Source organism: Neoarius graeffei, chromosome 8 (assembly GCF_027579695.1).
Source record: "Neoarius graeffei isolate fNeoGra1 chromosome 8, fNeoGra1.pri, whole genome shotgun sequence".
Classification (NCBI taxonomy): domain Eukaryota; kingdom Metazoa; phylum Chordata; class Actinopteri; order Siluriformes; family Ariidae; genus Neoarius; species Neoarius graeffei.
The window spans coordinates 87,578,589-87,600,530 of record NC_083576.1 but is presented as its reverse complement, the minus strand read 5'-3'; the positions used below and the strand labels follow the sequence as shown (position 1 = coordinate 87,600,530).

The 21,942-nt window shown below is 42.1% G+C and overlaps 1 protein-coding gene across 1 annotated transcript in view; it reads right to left on the bottom strand.

Annotated features, from left to right (window-relative positions):
* Positions 1 to 10,274: 10,274 nt before the first annotated feature.
* mmp15a (matrix metallopeptidase 15a) overlaps positions 10,275 to 21,942 on the bottom strand; it is a 50,566-nt gene continuing 38,898 nt past the window's right edge. The window contains exons 9-10 of the mRNA XM_060928439.1: positions 14,294 to 14,409; positions 10,275 to 13,848 (exon numbers count right to left, since the gene is read on the bottom strand). Coding sequence (XP_060784422.1) covers positions 13,406 to 13,848; positions 14,294 to 14,409 — 559 coding nt within the window. The 3' untranslated portion in view covers positions 10,275 to 13,405. The remainder of the gene's footprint in view (positions 13,849 to 14,293; positions 14,410 to 21,942) is intronic.

Sequence of the window (21,942 nt, the reverse complement as noted above, 5' to 3'; positions counted from 1 at the left end):
AGTGAAGGGAAATTGTAACACTTCAGCATCCAGAGACAATTTTGTGCTTCAAACTTTGTGGCAACAGTTTGGGGAAGGGGGCGGCACGGTGGTGTAGTGGTTAGCGCTGTCGCCTCACAGCAAGAAGGTCCGGGTTCGAGCCCCGTGGCCGGTGAAGGCCTTTCTGTGCGGAGTTTGCACGTTGTCCGCGTGAGTTTCCTCCGGGTGCTCCGGTTTCCCCCACAGTCCAAAGACATGCAGGTTAGGTTAACTGGTGACTCTAAATTGAGCGTAGGTGTGAATGTGAGTGTGAATGGTTGTCTGCGTCTATGTGTCAGCCCTGTGATGACCTGGCGACTTGTCCAGGGTGTACCCCGCCTTTCGCCCGTAGTCAGCTGGGATAGGCTCCAGCTCGCCTGCGACCCTGTAGGACAGGATAAAGCGGCTACAGATAATGAGATGAGATGAGTTATTTTTAAATACTGTAATTCAGTTTCTTTTTGAGTGTGTGTGTGTGTGGACTACTGAGGACCAAATGTCCCCACAAGGAAAGTAAAATTTGACAATTTCGACCTTGTGGGGACATTTGGATGGTCCCCACAAGTTTAAAATGATCACATTTTACTATCCTTGTGGGGACATTTGTGGAGACATTTGGATGGTCCCCACAAGGAAATTGCTGTTGTTGTGTTTTTTAAAAATAATAATAATAATAATAATAATAAAGAAAATAAAATAAAAGTCAAAAAGTTTGCTTTTCGGGGCGGCACGGTGGTGTAGTGGTTAGCGCTGTTGCCTCACAGCAAGAAGGTCTGGGTTCGAGCCCCGTGGCCGGCGAAGGCCTTTCTGTGCGGAGTTTGCACGTTGTCCGCGTGGGTTTCCTCCGGGTGCTCCGGTTTCCCCCACAGTCCAAAGACATGCAGGTTAGGTTAACTGGTGACTCTAAATTGAGCGTAGGTGTGAATGTGAGTGTGAATGGTTGTCTGTGTCTATGTGTCAGCCCTGTGATGACCTGGCGACTTGTCCAGGGTGTACCCCGCCTTTCGCCCGTAGTCAGCTGGGATAGGCTCCAGCTCGCCTGCGACCCTGTAGAACAGGATAAAGCGGCTAGAGATAATGAGATGAGATGAGAAGTTTGCTTTTCATTACTATTTGGTTTAAGTTTAGGTGCAGACACAACATTAATTAACTGCAGTAATAATTATGTCAATGGAAGGTCCTCACAAGGATAGTGAGACAAATGTGTGTGTGTGTGTGTGTGTGTGTGTTGCTCCTATTAGTTTTTTTTAAATGTTATATATTTTAGTTTAAGTGGTATTTATTGAGTTAGTTTTATATAATTTTTGATTCCTGAGAATAATTAAAAGTTCTTGAGCCACACTTGTGGATTAGCATAGCTTTCTTTCTATTCCATTTTCCAACAAGAATTCACATTAAGCAAATAATCTGTGGCTTTTTTCTTTCTTTTTTTAACGTTTTATTTTAATTTTCATCATGGCACACTGGGTAGTGTGCCAGTTCCTTGCTTGATCCTGAGCTCCAGTTACTGATTGTTACTGACCGTTCGGATGTTCTCCTTGTGTTTGTATGGGTTTCCTCTGGGTTCTTCAGTTTCCTTTCATCTCCCAGAGATGTAACGGTAGATGGACTATCTACAATCAGCCCTAGGTGAGACTCCGAGTCTATGATGTGGACCAGCATCCCATGTATAGTGACTTTGGGCTCAGTGTCCCTGGGGATAGGCTCTGCATCCACCACAATTCTGGTATTTAATGGAGATGAATTAATATTAACTTTTTTATATATATATTTTATCGTTTTAGTTTTCCTTAACTAGGCTGTCAGAAAAATTAACCATTAAAAGTTCATCGTATAACCCTATAACAGAGAGGGATGCTAATAGAGCCCCAAAAGAATCCTTTCAAACGAAGCTGAAGAAAATGTCTCATGCTGATTCTTTGACTTTTGAACATGACCAGTTCTGAGTGTGGAAGCAGATATTATCACCAGCTTGGTGTGTCTCTGCATCAGCGTTCCTTCAGCAGGATTGTGCGAGTTGAGCAGCTGAAAGGCAGAAGATCCTATAATGAGATGATGAAGGGATTAGCTTGGCCTGAGAAAGCCGACATCATTGGGCTTAAATTCCTCTTATGTGCTGATCCTGGACCAGCTGCTGATGCTCAGATCCTGATTTCACCCAGACACAAAAGTATATGCGGCGTGGTGCAACACGGCCTTTGGATGTGATTGGATGAGGGCGAGGAGAAATACGATCTGATCCAATAGAGAGGGCTTGACTGAGGTGGGTGTCAGAGCTTTGTAATTTTGCTGACCAGGTCAGTAATGGGTAGTCCACTTGAACAGCCTGCATGGAGGATTAAATGAGGTTGTAGTGGAAAACACACTAGCAATGATTTATCCAAACATTTATCCATCAATCCATGTGCTTGTTTTTGCATGCAAGTGATCCAGACTTGGAAGGCCAAAAGTATGTGGACACCTGGCCAAAAACACCCATATGTGCTTGTTTTCTATCCCACTCCAGATTTAGCCCCTTTTCCTTTGATGTTATAATAAGCTCCACTCTTCTGGGAAGGTTTTTCCACAACATTTGCATTCATTCAGCCACAAGAGCTTTAGTGAGATCAGAAACTGATGCTGGATGAGGAGGCCTGGGGTGCCGTCAGTGCTCCAGTTCATCCCAAAGGTATTTGGTGGGATTGAGGTCAAGGCTCTGTAAAGGACACGAGAGTTCTTCGACTCCAACCTTCCTTAAGACACTGAGTGTTCACAGAGCTCGCTTTGTGCAAGGAGCATCATCATGCTGGGAGAGCTTTGGGACTCTTAGTCCCAGTGAAGGGAAACTGTTATACGAAGATGGACATGATTTTTGAGTCTGTGAGGTCTGGAGTTTTGCTATGCCCACTCAGTTTTCTTTCAGTTTTATACAAAGATTAATAATAATAATAATAATAATAATAATAATAATAATAATAATAATATAGAGACTGTGACTAAAATCACAGTAATTTGCGCTAGCTGACCTTTGTCAATTGAAGGTGAAGGTCATTTTGCGTCCTTGATTTGGATATCTCATGATGTGCTGATGACAAATTACAGGTATAGTGCAAACCATAAAGATGATTGTCAAGGTCAAATTTAAAGGGCATGGTTAATCAAGGTCAATCAAAGTCATGGCCAAGGTCATTTTGGGACCTCGAGTTAGATACAGTGGTGCTTGAAAGTTTGTGAACCCTTTAGAATTTTCTATATTTCTGCATAAATATGACCTAAAACATCATCAGATTTTCACACAAGTCCTAAAAGTAGATAAAGAGAACCCAGTTAAACAAATGAGACAAAAATATTATACTTGGTCATTTATTTATTGAGGAAAATGATCCAATATTACATATCTGTGAGTGGCAAAAGTATGTGAACCTCTAGGATTAGCAGTTAATTTGAAGGTGAAATTAGAGTCAGGTGTTTTCAATCAATGGGATGACAATCAGGTGTGAGTGGGCACCCTGTTTTATTTAAAGAACAGGGATCTATCAAAGTCTGATCTTCACAACACATGCTTGTGGAAGTGTATCATGGCACGAACAAAGGAGATTTCTGAGGACCTCAGAGAAAGCGTTGTTGATGCTCATCAGGCTGGAAAAGGTTACAAAACCATCTCTAAAGAGTTTGGACTCCACCAATCCACAGTCAGACAGATTGTGTCCAAATGGAAGAAATTCAAGACCATTGTTACCCTCCCCAGGAGTGGTCGACCAACAAAAATCACTCCAAGAGCAAGGCGTGTAATAGTTGGCGAGGTCACTAATGACCCCAGGGTAACTTCTAAGCAACTGAAGGCCTCTCTCACATTGGCTAATATTAATTTTCATGAGTCCACCATCAGGAGAACACTGAACAACAATGGTGTGCATGGCAGGGTTGCAAGGAGAAAGCCACTGCTCTCCAAAAAGAACATTGCTGCATGTCTGCAGTTTGCTAAAGATCACAAGGACAAGCCAGAAGGCTATTGGAAATTTTTTTTTGTGGATGGATGAGACCAAAATAGAACTTTTTGGTTTAAATGAGAAGCGTTATGTTTGGAGAAAGGAAAACACTGCATTCCAGCATAAGAACCTTATCCCATCTGTGAAACACAGTGGTGGTAGTATCATGGTTTGGGCCTGTTTTGCTGCATCTGGGCCAGGACGGCTTGCCATCATTGATGGAACAATGAATTCTGAATTATACCAGCGAATTCTAAAGGAAAATGTCAGGACATCTGTCCATGAACTGAATCTCAAGAGAAAGTGGGTCATGCAGCAAGACAACGACCCTAAGCACACAAGTCATTCTACCAAAGAATGGTTAAAGAAGAATAAAATTAATGTTTTGGAATGGCCAAGTCAAAGTCCTGACCTTAATCCAATGGAAATGTTGTGGAAGGACCTGAAGTGAGCAGTTCATGTGAGGAAACCCACCAACATCCCAGAGTTGAAGCTGTTCTGTACGGAGGAACGGGCTAAAATTCCTCCAAGCCGGTGTGCAGGACTGATCAACAGTTACCGCAAACGTTTAGTTGCAGTTATTGCTGCACAAGGGGGTCACACCAGATACTGAAAGCAAAGGTTCGCATACTTTTGCCACTCACAAATATGTCATATTGGATCATTTTCCTCAATAAATACATGACCAAGTATAATATTTTTGTCTCATTTGTTTAACTGGGTTCTCTTTATCTACTGTTAGGACTTGTGTGAAAATCTGATGATGTTTTAGGTCATATTTATGCAGAAATATAGAAAATTCTAAAGGGTTCACAAACTTTCAAGCACCACCGTGTGTCATAATGAAAGAATGACGTGATGATGACAATGTACAGGTATACGACAAACCATAAACATGATTTTCAAGGTCATATTTACAGGTCATGGTCAATCAATGAATCAAAAAAATTCTGCTGGTGCAGAATGCTGCTGCTAGACTTTTAACTGGTACTAGGAAGCATGATCACATCACTCCTGTCCTCTCCTCTCTGCACTGGCTCCCCATATGTTTTAGAATCCAATTCAAAATACTTCTTTTAGTTTTTAAGTTTTTACATGGTCAGGCCCCTTCCTACATTTCAGACATGCTGCGACACCACTCTGCACCCAGGTCTCTCAGATCCACTAACCAAGGCCTCCTCCATGTTCCCCGGTCCCGTCTCATACATAAAGGTGACCGAGCCTTTGCAGTGGCAGCCCCACGTCTTTGGAATGGTCTGCCTCCAGACATCAGACTCGCTCCCACTATCACTACTTTTAAATTTAGACTGAAAGCACACTTTTACACTTTAGCTTCTTAGTTCTTAGCTTTCTTCTCTCCCTTAAGCCACTGCCCTTTAACACCTTTTATGTATCTAAATTGCTTTTTAACACTTTTTATGTATCTTAATTATTTTACGCTTCATCTTCTTTTACTATGTGTGGTCAACGCTGTCAGTGTTTTGCCACTGTACACTGCGCCCAGTTGTCTTTGTCTATTGGAATGCTGCTAAAATGTTTTCTTAGGCCAAGTTTACATTAGACCGTATCTGTCTCGTTTTCTTCGCGGATGCACTGTCCGTTTACATTAAAACACCTGGAAACGCCGGGAAACGGGAATCCGCCAGCGTCCACGTATTCAATCCAGATCGTGTCAGCTCCGGTGCTGTGTAAACATTGAGAATACACGGATACGCTGTGCTGAGCTCTAGCTGGCATCGTCATTGGACAACGTCACTGTGACATCCACCTTCCTGATTCGCTGGCGTTGGTCATGTGACGCGACTGCTGAAAAACGGCGCGGACTTCCTCCTTGTATCACCTTTCATTAAAGAGTATAAAAGTATGAAAATACTGCAAATACTGCCCATTGTGTAGTTATGATTGTCTTTAGGCTTGCCATCCTTCCACTTGCAAGTGGTAAGTGACGCGCATGCCCGATATGCACCGAGATCACACACACAGCGGCTCAGTCCCGAATCACTGCTCGTGCGCTTCACTCGCGCGCTCTGTGAGCTGCGCAGGGCCGGAGTGCGCACCCTCCAGAGGGCACTCGCTGTTCAGGGCGGAGTGATTTGGAGCGCAGGATGCCTGCAGAGCCGAGCGTATCCGTGTATTGGCGTTGCTGTGTGCAGGCGAATCGTGTATTGGCGTTGCTGTGTGCACACTAATCGTTTTAAAAACGTTAATCTGATGATCCGCTGATACGGTCTAATGTAAACCCCACCTTACGCTCAAAAAAACCAACATGGGTGTCTGTTACATGAACCTAAGTCTAACATGTAACGGTTGACATTTAGGTCACTCAACAAAATTGTTTCTGGCTAAGTTAACACATTTTACTTGGGTGGAAATACTTTCCATAATTTTATTACGTTCACTGAGCAAGTTATTTTTTTGAGTGTTACCATATGTTACTAATATGCTTTATTGCTTTTATTTTCTTTTATTGTTTTAGCCAGACACTGTACTGGTCAGTTAACACTGTTTTTAAATGTGCTTTATAAATAAAATTTACTTACTTACTTACTTACTAATCAAGGTACGTTCAAGGCCAGTTGATGAGCTTCATATTCATTTGGGGTTTTGTTTTCAAGAAGAGTTTTTTATTTCGTCCTCAGTTGGTTCAGCAACACGCGCCGCCATTTTGTTTTTCTCTCCTCACAGGATATGAGCTGATAGCCTAGTAGTAGAGTAGCCAATCAGAGCGCACGATTGCTCATATCCAGTGAATGTGGATAGAATAATAAAAATATATACTTTTTAGGAAAAGTATAGTCTATAATGTACTAATGAATTTCCAGTAAACACACACAAACTGAACTAATTTCTTTTTTCGGGTGAATTTTTTTTTTTTTTTTATTGTGAGCAAGCTTATAATCGTTATCGTATAATAGGCTACCTGTGTTGGCAAAAAAACAATACATGGCCTGCATGATTGACTCAGTTCATTGTTAATATATAAAAAATGTATGCAGACGTAAATCAAACTAATTACAAGAAGAAAAAAGGGAAAAAATACACATTCCACATTCATTAGATGCACAGTACGAAAATGACACAGGTTTAAAACAAAACAATCATTCAAGGCACTGACGGAAAGAGAGAGAGCGAGAGAGAGAGAGAGACTAGGGCAAATAAGGGATCGGATTTCTTTTTTTGTTTTTTCCTGCTGAAGTTGCACGGTAAAAACAAAAAGCTTGATGGCTGGCCGTAATCGCAGCAGTAGTTAATGGACATGAAGCCGAGATTCTCATAAACAGACTCCAGGGAGAAGTCCTGAGAGGGAACCTGTGGCTAAAACCTGGCTCAGAAAATGACAAAGTCCAACAAGAAGACTGATTTCAGTTTGTTTTTTTTCCCGCAGGAATGATACAGATTTCTAATAAAGAGTGGTATGGAGTTTTAATGTAGGTCACAGTGACAGAAAGAAAGCGCGTGCCTTAGTGTTATGGATCCCTGCTTTATTTTTTTGGCAAAGTCGATGGAACTTGGAGGAAGAGAAGGAAATGCTGCACGGATAAAGAAGCCCCCTTCCCCCATCCTCCCTTTCCCCTTCTTCCCCTCTCTCACCCTCTTCCTCTTTGTCTCTCGTCCTCAAAAATCCCTAAATCAGCAACATGTGTGTAACATAAGCCAGCCTCGGCCCCGTCAGCACAGACAGTAAATGTTGCAAGCATGTGCAATGCAATTTATTCAACCAAACTCCTTTATGTTTTCCTTGACGCTTTTACAAACGCACACATGTGAATGTTTTTGACCAAGGCCTCGTAACTGAAGGAAGCGAGAACGTTTTGCTGACGAACACACTCACACGAACATTCCCAGAGTTGTAAAGTTTGGGCTCATTAAAGAGGGAAGGACAAAATGCGCTTTACGCACAAACAGACAGAGAGACATTCACACACAAACACAGAAAAGAACCATGATGTAAAGCCACCACAAAACAAATGATATAATCATTTAAAAATGACATGAAAGTGCAAATGCTCTGTTCAGAACAGAGTCTTAAATGGGCAGAGCACCACAGTCGTGTAAAGGCAAAAAAAAAAAAAGTCTCACTGTGGAGAATATTTTACTACATCCATATACGGCCATGCGTTCAACATGTCTACAAGAAGAATCCACTTAAACAGCACATTTTTAGATTAACAACTTCGCAAATAACAATTTACAGGATCTTAGAGTTATTAGGCAATCTTGAGGTTTCTTAATATGGTAGAACCCACGTAAGTTTAATTAGCAGCAAATGCTAAATGTTATTACTCTCCTGTTAAAACTCTGGCGTGTTTTTCTAAGTAATTGACTCAGACATCTGAGGAAAATGTTTATAATCCAGACAATTTCCTGACATTTGCGTCTTGTTTTCATTATCACGACAGTTTCTGGGTGGTTATGTCTTCTTTCCACTTTCACTTTGACTTTATACTGTCTGACAGCAGCTCATGCTAAGAATTATTACAGTTTCATTTTAATCTGTGGAGTCCTTTTCTTGGTACAACCCCGATTCCAAAAAAGTTGGGACGGGGCAATAAGAGGCTGGAAAAGTTAAAGGTACAAAAAAGGAACAGCTGGAGGACCAAATTGCAACTCATTAGGTCAATTGGCAATAGGTCATTAACATGACTGGGTATAAAAAGAGCATCTTGGAGTGGCAGCGGCTCTCAGAAGTAAAGATGGGAAGAGGATCACCAATCCCCCTAATTCTGCACCGACAAATAGTGGAGCAATATCAGAAAGGAGTTCGACAGTGTAAAATTGCAAAGAGTTTGAACATATCATCTACAGTGCATAATATCATCAAAAGATTCAGAGAATCTGGAAGAATCTCTGTGCGTAAGGGTCAAGGCCGGAAAACCATACTGGGTGCCCGTGATCTTCGGGCCCTTAGACGGCACTGCATCACATACAGGCATGCTTCTGTATTGGAAATCACAAAATGGGCTCAGGAATATTTCCAGAGAACATTATCTGTGAACACAATTCACCGTGCCATCCGCCGTTGCCAGCTAAAACTCTATAGTTCAAAGAAGAAGCCGTATCTAAACATGATCCAGAAGCGCAGACGTCTTCTCTGGGCCAAGGCTCATTTAAAATGGACTGTGGCAAAGTGGAAAACTGTTCTGTGGTCAGACGAATCAAAATTTGAAGTTCTTTATGGAAATTAGGGACGCCGTGTCATTCGGACTAAAGAGGAGAAGGACGACCCAAGTTGTTATCAGCGCTCAGTTCAGAAGCCTGCATCTCTGATGGTATGGGGTTGCATTAGTGCGTGTGGCATGGGCAGCTTACACATCTGGAAAGACACCATCAATGCTGAAAGGTATATCCAGGCTCTACAGCAACATATGCTCCCATCCAGATGACGTCTCTTTCAGGGAAGACCTTGCATTTTCCAACATGACAATGCCAAACCACATACTGCATCAATTACAGCATCATGGCTGCGTAGAAGAAGGGTCCGGGTACTGAACTGGCCAGCCTGCAGTCCAGATCTTTCACCCATAGAAAACATTTGGCGCATCATAAAACGGAAGATACGATAAAAAAGACCTAAGGCAGTTGAGCAACTAGAATCCTACATTAGACAAGAATGGGTTAACATTCCTATCCCTAAACTTGAGCAACTTGTCTCCTCAGTCCCCAGACGTTTACAGACTGTTGTAAAGAGAAAAGGGGATGTCTCACAGTGGTAAACATGGCCTTGTCCCAACTTTTTTGTGATGTGTTGTTGTCATGAAATTTAAAATCACCTAATTTTTCTCTTTAAATGATACATTTTCTCAGTTTAAACATTTGATATGCCATCTATGTTCTATTCTGAATAAAATATGGAATTTTGAAACTTCCACATCATTGCATTCCGTTTTTATTTACAATTTGTACTTTGTCCCAACTTTTTTGGAATCGGGGTTGTAGTTTACCAACACATCTGAGGAAAATGTTTATAGACAATTTCCTGACACTTGTGTCTTGTTTTCATCATCACAACAGTTTCTGGGTGGTTATGTCTTCTGTCCACTCTCACTTTGACTTTACATTTACCTGAAAGCAGCTGATGTTAAGGGTTATTACAGTTTAATTTTAATCTATGGAGTCTTTTCTTGGTAGTTTACCAACACATCTGAGGAAAATGTTTATACTGCTGACAATTTCCTGACATTTTTGTGTTGTTCCCACTATCACAAAGTTTTTGACCAGTTATATCTTGCTTATGTTCTCACTATACCTTTATATTATCTGATAGCAGCTGATGCTAAGGGTTATTACAGTTTAATTTTAATCTATGGAGTCCTTTTTTTTGGTAGTTTACCAACAAATCTGAGGAAAATGTTTATATTCCAGACAATTTCCTGACACTTGTGTCTTGTTTTCATCATCACAACAGTTTCTGGGCAGTTTTGTCTTCTTTCCACTCTCGCTTTGACTTTATACTGTCTGACAGCAGCTGATGCTAAGTGTTATTACAGTTTAATTTTAATCTATGGAGTCTTTTCTTTGTAATTTCTCAACACATCAGAGGAAAAGTTTATATTCCTGACATCTGTGTCTCGTTTTCACTCTCACTATGCATCAGTATTGCCTGATACCTGCTGATGCTAAGAATTATTACAGTTTCATTTTAAACTGTAGAGTATTTTTTTTAGTAATTTAACAACAAATCTGAGGAAAATGTTTATGCTCCTGACAATTTCCTGAAAGTTTTGTCTTGTTCCCACTATCACAAAGTTTCTGACCAGTTATATCTTGTTTCCACTCTCACTATACCTTTATATTATCTGTTAGCAGCTGATGCTAAGTGTTATTACAGTCTCATTTTAATCCATGGAGTTTTTCTTAGCAATTTTTTGACACATCTGAGGAAAATGTTTATATTTCCAATACTTTCTTGACAGTTATATATCGATTCCACCATCACTACAGCTTTATATTGTCTGTGGTAGCAGTTGATGCTAAGTTTTATTACAGTTGAATTGTGGTCTCTTCTTAGTAACTCACCAAACCATCAGAGGAAAATGTTTGTATTAACAGCATTTGTGTCACATTTCCTGTTACTATGCCTTTATATTGTCTGGGTTAGGAAGTTAAATAGAAAACACCATTTATCGGTTGTTTCACGATCATGATTGTCTTTTTGAATACCCCCAACTAACTCCTGCATCTAGGTCCAGTATATACGGTACATGCTGGCGTTTCTTACACGTTACGTTACAGGGACACACCAGCCCTACCTACAGCAGTGATGTCTCTTACAATTTCTAATAAATATGTTTGTAAAAGTCAAATGTGGGCTCAGTTTTGACCTCATTTCATTTAATTCTACTTTAACTGTTACACTTAGACACATCATCATCATCATCTGTCATCCGGCGACTTGATAAGATATCCTATCCCAGACCCGCCGGTCGAGCATAGCTGCTCTGAGTTGATCTTCCTTCAACCTCGTCTCTCGCTCGAGGACTGTTTTCAGAGTGGTACATGGTCGACCGACTTTGCGCTTCGCCTCAGGCTCCCACAAGAGAACTTGTGCGGCAGGTTGATCGTGACGAAACACATGGCCACACAATGCCAGATGGCGTTTGACGATTATGGTCGAGAGGCGTGGTGGGGAACCGTACAGGCGGTCGTTTGTCCAATGGTCCTGCCAGCTGACGTTGAACGCTCTGCGGAGCATGCGGGTGTACGTGCCATCCAAGGATTGCTCTTGTGCTCTCGTTAGAGACCAAAATTCGGATCCGTAGAGAAGAATGGATTCGACTGAGGCCTTGAACACTCTGCCCTTTGTGTCTCTAGACAGCGGGGCAGCCCACACCTTGATTAGAGAATTTAGGGCGCCCCAGGCTTTGGCCTTTCTGGAGTTGATGTCATGAGCAGTGTTCATCCAACTGCCAAGGTATTTGAAGTCGTCCACCTTCTCGATAGCACTGTTGTCAAGCGCGTGGACAGATTGGTCCGTAGAGGAATTTATATGCATCCATTTGGTTTTGCATGCGTTCAACTGAAGGCCAACTGATTTAGCAGCCAATTCTACTCGGTGGAGAAGATCCTCGCCCGAATTCACAGAGTCCTCGAGAAGAGCAATGTCATCAGCAGAGTCGAGACCGGATAGATGGACAGCAGGGTGGCGAGAACTTCTACGCCGTTTAAGAGTGAGCCCATTATCCATGCGAAGGGCTAAACGCAAGGCGTAATCAAGAACAATGATGAAGAGCAGAGGAGCTAGGGGGTCTCCTTGAAGGACGCCCGAGTAGACACTTTGACTGGATAAATTAAGAATTGCATTTTTTAGCACTAACTAGGTTTTACTTTGGAACGTATTCAGTACTTTCATTCGCAACAGAAAGACACTTAAGTGGAAGTTACTTTTTTTTTTTTGTAAACTAAGTGCCTCCGACACGATCCTTAGTCCATCAAAAATGTCCTATCCGGAAATCACTCACCATATGAGGAGGTTGTAAATGATTTTTGAAGAAAATATTTGTCTCTTTTGAAGAGGAATACTGTTGCTGCACAGTGAAAAAACAGGACTTGAAACAGATGCGAGACATTTGCAGTAGAGCTTCATATGTGGTTGAAATGTGAGTCCATCAAAAAGTCTCCTCTCTGGAAAACCAATTTTAGAAATACGGTACACTGCATGCCGTCTTCTCACCACAAGCAACATGACCTGTAGCGCTGAAATTCTGTGCAGTTAATTTCCATCTCAAAAGGTAATTTTTTGGCAGCAAAGAAACACAAAAATCTGAGGTTTGATGTTTGAACTACTGTGGACCTGAAAAGTTTACCCTGATTATAAAACATTACGTTACAGACATTTAGCAGACGATCTAATCCAGAGCGACGTACAACAAGTGGTTAGGGGTGAGATGCCTTGTTCAAGGGCACCTCAGCCATTCCTGCTGGTCCAGGGACTCGAACTGGTGACCTTTTGATCCCAAACCTGCTTCTCCATTTGAAACACCATTTAGATACTGGAAAATATGTAAGCTAATGACTGAAAGAGAATGATTCGAGTAGCTATGGGCAAAGTAAAAATAGAGTGTCTGTAGAAACAATGTAAAAGCATCAGGAATATCAACATTTCCCTCAGAATTAATGGTAAATTACCTAGAAAAGGCTTCCTATGACTAAAATTACATTTCATTTACTACACTTTGCTTCAGCTGCTAACAGAACATCCATGGGTTCAATGTCAATGTCAACATAGTGTCATGACTTGTAAACTCTGAGATGTCCGATCATTTCAACTTCCAAATTCATGAATAACAGAAAAATGGACTGTTCATGTGGGTTCATCTCCTAAACGTATTAGAACACAGCACATGTGCAGAAAGAGGACACCAAACAGCGTATGAGTGAGTGTGTGTGTGAGAAAGTGTTCATGTGTGCGCTTGTATGCATCACACCCACTCCTGCAGCGAACGTCTACAGTGAACCAGCACTTTGGGAGTCTCCTTTTTCTGCAGCGTGGTGATGATGATGTAAATCGCTCCCAGAATGCACAGCACCAGGACCAGAGGCACCGTCACAAGTATGAGGGTCATGACATAGTCGTTCGTCTCCTTCACCTGCACCACCACTTTATCATCATCATCATCATCATCACCACCACCATCATTACTGACATCATTGTCATTGTAGTCATTGACGTTGCCATCTTGGTCTTTTCCTCCCGTCTCTGGCCACTTAGGGTCTGGTTTTATATCTGCATCCGAGCCCGGATCGAAGTGAACATGGCATCCCATGAAATCATTCAGGATGGATCTTGGGTATCCTGTATCAACCTTCTTGTGCTTGTTGTCTACTCGCCAGTATTTGGTCCCTTTGTAGAAGTATGTGTACGCTGAGAAGAAAAAGATGGACACACATTTAACCAAACGTCCTACCCAAGCAAGAAAAGCACTTATGCACAGTGGCAGCTCAGCAAGGGATGTTAAAGGGATATTTTGGCAAAAAGAAAAAGTCTCATTTACACAACTTTGATTGGATTCTGCCTGATTAAGACACTTTTGATAAAAACATCTGCTAAATGAACGAATATACCCGAAACATAAACCAAAATGAAGCTTCACTCCTATACATCTGGTGCTTTAATGCGGCTGCTGATGCCTGTGTGCAATGACGCAAGAAGGCAGGAGCAGAGATGGAGCTTTAGGGAATTGTTGCCCTACTTTCCTAGCGGTGAAGTCAATTTTTCCTTTTCCGAGGTCTGGATTGCTTTATAACAAGCACATTTGTGATGGCCATGTTTTGGTTTTTTTTTGTTTTTTTAAACGATCTAAACTCACCTCCATCATCACTCAGGAAGGCCCCTTTAGGAGAGGCAGGGATGGAGCCCCATACACTGATGGGTCGTGGGTAATCTTTATCCACAGCCCGAGACTCCTCACTGAAACGCCAGTATCTACAGATGGGAGGAAAGCGGAGGGATTTTATGTTAAAATGAAAAATTGTGAAAAACACCAAGAAAACAGTGTGCACCGTTCAGGCCGATTCACATTTCCAAAGCATTTATGGCATTTGGTCAACACCCTTATTCAGAGTGATATTTATCTCAGTTATACAACGTTGCAGCTGAGGGATTAAGGGCCTTACTCAAGGGCCGACCAGTGGCAGCTTGGCAGTGCTGGGATCTGAACTCACAACTATCAGAGGTCACACATTTTTGGGGGACACACAAACATTTTCATTTTAATAATCAATTCAGTGCACATGGACTGCATGAGACACACGCCCTACACTCATAAAACTCAAGCATGTGTGTCCTGCTCCGATTCCTTTACGCAAACTCACTTTCTCTGCACCCTGAACTTGATGTACGTTCATGAGGAAGTTCAATATCCACCAAAGGTGCTCAGTGTGTCTCATTAACACACAGTACTGAGGTTTTTCACCTGACGTCACAGGGTCACATGACGCCCCGGTGTCCGCCATTTTGAAGGTCAAGCTAGCTAATGTCAACAACATAGTAGCTGGTATGTTACTGTAGCAATGTTTACGTTCAGTCATTTGAATGACTGTTAAAACCTTTCAGTCTCAAGTTTTTCCGTTACTGTATTTACTAGTTTACTGTAATTATGATCCGGCAGCTATTTACACCGGATCTAGTGTAAATAGCTGCCGGAGCGCGCTCCGGAACCTCGGCCGGAGCACTCCGGGAGCAAGCCGGAGCGTGCTGCTTAATTTGAGGGGGAGCAAGCCGGAGCACGCTCCGGCAGCTATTTACACTGGATCCGGTGTAAATAGCTGCCGGATCATAATTACAGTAAACTAGTAAATACAGTAAAGGAAAAACTTGAGACTGAAAGGTTTTAACAGTCATCCAAATGACTGAACGTAAACATTGCTACAGTAACATACCAGCTACTGTTGTTGACATTAGCTAGTGCTAACAGCTAGCTGCTAGTACACTGCTACAACACAGACACCGACCCTAATAATACAGTTCTTGGTCATTGCCTGGTAACAGCAAATTTATAACGGGCCATGTCTCAACAGACTAAGAAGTTATTTCAATGACATTTAATAACATTTTGTTTATCCTGAGGACCGAAAGTAAATGAAAATGTGAACAAACCTTAGCTGTAATCAGATGGCGACCACCGGCTCCAGGGACGACCCGCTGATGTAGGCATGTTACCCAGCCTGACACAAAATATTTGTAGGCATCCAAACTCTTACACGCTTTCAGATCAATACCTGTGTATGGCGATGGGTTTTTAACGACATAGGTATACAGATCACGTGGGCCGAAGTCAGGTAAAGACGAGGGCTTGGTGTACTTCCGTACGTCAGTGAACAATCCTGGTGGAAGCAGGTAAACGTCGTTCTCTAAGCCTGCTAACCTCAATTTTTGCAAATACCTCTCCCTCTGCTCGCCCTGTAAATGCCCTACGTCGCTGGATAATGAAGGTGTTTTCTGCATCTCGCTCCTTTTTCTTTTATGTTTTTCGTTTGTCGCCTTCCTCGCATTCAAACTGATTCGAGCCGTGACGTCCAAAATGGCAGCCTCACATGACTTGGTCACGTGGGTGAAAAACCTCAATAGAAAGAGCCGCATGCATGGGAATGGTTTAAATTTAGAGACCAGAACGTCGAGGAGATAGTAGCTCATCTGTCCTGCCATCAAAACAACCAAAACATGACGAACAAAACATCAAACAGAACTGAAATGTGAGAGAGGACCAACCTCCACCACAAACTGTTTACAACAGGAAAATCAACACAAGACTAAATTTTGTTCCCCGAGTGAAGATCGACCCAAAACATCAGTCAGAACTAGGGCTGCGTACCTAAACGTAACATCGGGTACAAGGACAGGTACCGGTACAGAGGTTTAGGTACAGGTCCGGACCTGTACCTGAACAATTTGACAAATTCTTCTGAACTTCTTTAATAATGACAGAAACATTAATAAACTGTTGACAACTTGTCAGTATCTTTATTCAAAGAAAACCGAACATAACTAGGTTTCCTACCTCACTTCTCAGTCACACTATAGTTAACTTGGGACAAAAAGTCATAAATTGTCTCACAGCGAGAAGTGACTACACTAGAGTGCTACAGACTACGCGCAGTCCGCGGCCTTTAACTTACGCGGCAAAATTACACAAAGCAGCAAAGCCTGCCAATGCCAGCAAAGGAAAAATGGCTGACCTGGTTTTGAGTCTTTTTGACCAATCAGAACGCTGGATCAGCCAAGCTCTCGCAATGTCTCGTGAGACTGTGGCGAGAGGATCTCAAATCAAAGATGGCTCCGATTTCAAGTTTCAGCGCGGCATTTTACGTCTTTTCCAGTGCTAAATTTTCATCTTTGTGGTAGGATTCACGCATCTTCAGTCACAAAATAAGCAGATACTTGGTGCAGAGATGCCTACCCCAAATTTTGAATTTCAGTATTCTTGAAAACATTTTTCAGTATTTTGGAATGACTTTCAGTAACATTAATTTATGCGCATTTCCATTATAAAGAGGTGTATATACCAATATGTTTAACATTTAAATCATTAAAAAGTACTGTTTTGTGTGAATTGAATAAACAAAACGTGAGCAGCCATCTCAACTGAATTTCCACTCAACAAATTTCTCGAGCATACAATATCACATTTTTATAAATACAATAGTGTTCCCTGTTTGCAGACATTACGGTTGACTACCAATCATTGGTATTGAATGTAACTCCTCAAAAGTATTATATTATATTGCCTGGCAAAATGTTCTACCTGTTAACGGATTCTAATAAAATTAAAAAAAAATTTCTTATTTCATGCCAAAGAGAGTCCGACATTGTTATCTTAATGTCCCGAAATATAATACTTCAGCATAATGCTTCAGAAGAGACATTGAATCAAATGACATTTATAATTGTATTTAAAACAGTGAAATGATCAATTTTTTGCCACAATCCCAACAACACTAATCATAAAATTCTGTTTTTGATCATACTACATGTACATTTGCACTTGCAACACTGAAAAGACTTTGAATTAAAGAAGTACAGCCAGTGTTTGATATTTCAGTGAATAAAAATCAGACATGTAAAAAGAAACTGAATAAGTTTAACTCACATTTCATGGCACTAATCAGTAAGTTCAACTCCAAGCACAGGTCAACCATCACCGCTTCAGCACGGGTCACGTTCCGTGTCTTTTCATCCACAGATTTCGTAAAAAACTGCTGGATACCCCCAGATTTACTTTCCGCCTGACTCGCCATTTCAGCATACTCCATATGGTTTTTGGAGTTGACATGCCGCGTGCAGTCATCGCGACCACCATGAGTGATGTTAATGTCAGTTCTACACAGTTTGCAGTGCGCGTATCCATTGCCCTTTTGACTGGGTGTAATGCACGGCCATTCTACCGTATATCGTGGGAGGAACACCTGAGACCTGTGCTTCACTTGTCCCGATACTGAGCGTTTCATTTCCACTATTGAGAAGCAGCACCATGCGTGTGTGATGCCGAGCGAAAATAGCGCGAACAAATGTGCGGAATCTGCGCATGTCACGCACAGCATGTGCGGAATCTGCGCATGTCACGCACAGCATGTGTGGTATCTACGCATGTCACACACAGCACGTGTGGTATCTGCGCATGTCACGCACAGCACGTGCGGAATCTGCGCATGTCACGCACAGCATGTGCGGAATCTGCGCATGTCACGCACAGCACGTGCGGAATCTGCGCATGTCACGCACAGCACGTGCGGAATCTGCGCATGTCACGCACAGCACGTGCGGAATCTGCGCATGTCACGCACAGCACGTGCGGAATCTGCGCATGTCACGCACAGCATGTGCGGAATCTGCGCATGTCACGCACAGCATGTGCGGAATCTGCGCATGTCACGCACAGCATGTGCGGAATCTGCGCATGTCACGCACAGCATGTGCGGAATCTGCGCATGTCACGCACAGCATGTGCGGAATCTGCGCATGTCACGCACAGCATGTGCGGAATCTGCGCATGTCACGCACAGCTTGTGCGGAATCTGCGCATGTCACGCACAGCATGTGCGGAATCTGCGCATGTCACGCACAGCATGTGCGGAATCTGCGCATGTCACGCACAGCATGGGCGGAATCTGCGCATGTCACGCACAGCATGTGCGGAATCTGCGCATGTCACGCACAGCATGTGCGGAATCTGCGCATGTCACGCACAGCATGTGCGGAATCTGCGCATGTCACGCACAGCATGTGCGGTATCTGCGCATGTCACGCACAGCATGTGCGGTATCTGCGCATGTCACGCACAGCATGTGCGGTTGTCATAAAAATAAATGGCCGTGAATCGCGCATGGATTGAAAAAGTCGCTTGGACATTTAAAAACAACTCACTGGAATTTAAGACTTTATAATAATTCCATACAGAATAATACTGTTTGCCGTAACATCGTATTTACGTAACTTTTCCGTACAAAATACGGCCAATCCGTACTAGTAGGCATCTCTGTTGGTGTAAATTTATATCGGTACAGTACTGGTACTTCATGATCCGGTATTTTGGACCTGTACCGAATCGATTTTCACGGTACAGTACCGGTACACAGCCCTAGTCAGAACTGAATTTGCATGATAAATGAGATACAATTCTAGTCAGAAGAAAATGTGTTAAGTTGACCTGATTACTAATTTGCTATCAAAAATTGACAATACAACGACAAAGTGTCGTGCAGAAGGTCGAGTTCTTTCAAATAAAGCAATCAGATCTGAAATCCACTGAGAACTGAGGAAGGAGATACGATTTAACTGCAAAACAAATTGTTTCCAACAAGAAAATCAACAAACAAACGACCAAGTTTTGTTCCTTGAAGGAAGATCTACCCAAAACATCGATTAGAATTGAAATTGAAATTGGATGAAAACTGAAAGAGGAGATACAATTCTAATGACAAGTCCCAAAACTCGTTAAGGTGACCTAATTAGCAGTTCGTTAGCAAATAATTGACAATACAACAACAGTGTTGTGCAGAAGGTCGAGTTCTTTCAAACGAAACAATCAGAATTGAAATCCATTGAGAACTGAAGGAGGGAGGAGACACGATTTAACTGAAAATAAACAAAGTTGTAAACAAATTGCTTACAACAGGAAAATCAACAAACAAGTTTTGTTCATCATGGGAAGATCGGCCCAAAAACATCGATCAGAACTGGAATTGGATGAGAAATCAGAGAGGAGATACAATTCTAATGAGAGGCCTGGAAAATTGGTTAATTTGGCCTGATATCAAGCATCCAGCCAGAGCAGGTCAGGATATATTTTACCATATTAACATGCCATTGTTGTGTGTTATGCCTGATGTAAAGACTCTCGTCTCTGCGAGCCTACCACACAGATTTAATACTTGTCATTTTTAGGGCATACCTAACAACCTGTGTTTTCTTTCTCTCTCCCCCCCCAATCTGTCCCTCTGAGTTACATGTTGATCCTGGGCTTGAGATGCTGGCCTCTTCTGCCCCTCGGACCTGCTTGATCCATCCTGGTGCCCTGTGTCTGGTCGGAGTTTTATCGCCCCGCTCCTGTGAAGGACGGCCCCATGAGGACAGTTGAGGGTTATACCTGTTAAAACTGTTAATATTATAGTCAGGCTGTCTGTTGTTGCCCAAATGAGGATGGGTTCCCTTTTGAGTCTGGTTCCTCTCGAGGTTTCTTCCTCATGTCGTCTGAGGGAGTTTTTCCTTGCCACCGTTGCCACAGGCTTCATCATTGGGGATAGATTAGGGATAAAATTAGCTCATGTTTTAAGTCGTTCAAATTCTGTAAAGCTGCTTTGCGACAATGTTTATTGTTAAAAGCGCAATACAAATAAACTTGATTTGATTTGATTTGATTAGTAACTCATTAGCAAAAAAATTTGACAAAACGATGACCAAGTTTCGTGCGGAGTGATGAGTTCTTTCAAACAAAACAACTGGAACGGAAATCTGTGGAGAACTGACGGAGGAGATACGATTTAACTGAATTGTGGATGACAGACACCATGCCATGGCAATCAGCCTGATGGTCAGATGAGCTAATAGGCTTATGGAAGTGTGATTTTGGGGCACTTATTTTGAGATCTTTGGTGTGCTCCTCTTGGTTTCTATGTAAAACCCCACGCATGAAGGTTAGCCACCGTTAACCAGCCTAACGACCCTTATGCATGGATTAAAGCAAAAAAAAATTATTTGACTGAAAATTTACGGGGGGGGGGGGGGTTATGGGTGGATTTCGATGAAATTCTACGGGGGGGGTATGGGTGGATTTCGATGAAATTCTACGGGGGGGGTATGGGTGGATTTCGATGAAATTCTACGGGGGGGGGGTATGGGTGGATTTCGATGAAATTCTACGGGGGGGGTTATGGGTGGATTTCGATGAAATTCTACGGGGGGGGGTATGGGTGGATTTCGATGAAATTCTACGGGGGGGGCATGGGTGGATTTCGATGAAATTCTACGGGGGGGGGGTTATGGGTGGATTTCGATGAAATTCTGAGAATGGTTAACTTAGAACTGATAACTTTATTATCAATTAATTAATGGATTAATATATTCAATTTATTGCACTCTCTTTCCATTGCTTCCGTATATTATTTTTTGTGGCAAACCACACAAATGCAAGCGCCTGGAATGTTTAGTTTTTTGCACCATGAACTAAATGGCTTTCCGTTTTCACCTATTTCGTACAGCCGAGCCCACCTCCACTTGGTTTTTACACCTTTATCGATGGCAGACACATCAGTGCCTTCTTTCATGTAAAGCGCATCCATGCTGCCGAAACCGAAAGCAGAATGACATGCTCCTCTGTGCTCGACGTCAATATAGAAAAAAGTTTGGATCTTCGCTTAAATTAAAATTGGGGTTTGACCTTACTTTGTGTTGAATACGACTTCAAAAACAATTCAAGATTTTATTAAGAGAAATATTGTGGCCAACACGAGTGTTAAGTTCCCTAAAAGATCGCGTGAAGTTGGCTGCTATCTACTTTGCGTTCGTTCTCATTTTCCTCCATCATTTCATTGGCCAGAAACAGATGTTTTGACGTAATTTAACTTAGTAGGCTATGATTATTATTTAACCGTAGTCTTCTAGACATTTTGACTGTTTGGGGCATTGAACGCTGGTGTATGATTTTCAGGGAATAAAGTTTAGCGCATGTCGGAACATCATTGCGCTCGCAGCCTCCAACTCCTCAAACATCCTTTAAATTGTGATATAACGTAGGCTATAAGGCACGGTTCTAACATACCTTACACATTGGCCTAAAGAAAATAATAATTGTTGGGGCGTCTGCTGATTTGTTAGCTATAAATTTAGGTCTAATTACTTCTGACAGTCTGCAAGCATTGCACCGTCGGGTCTTCAAGTCTGGCTGAAGCAGAGGAGCGGGCTTTCCGGGCTTTATTTTTTCGTTTTTTTTAACATGCTCTATTTCTATATGTCCAAGTTTGA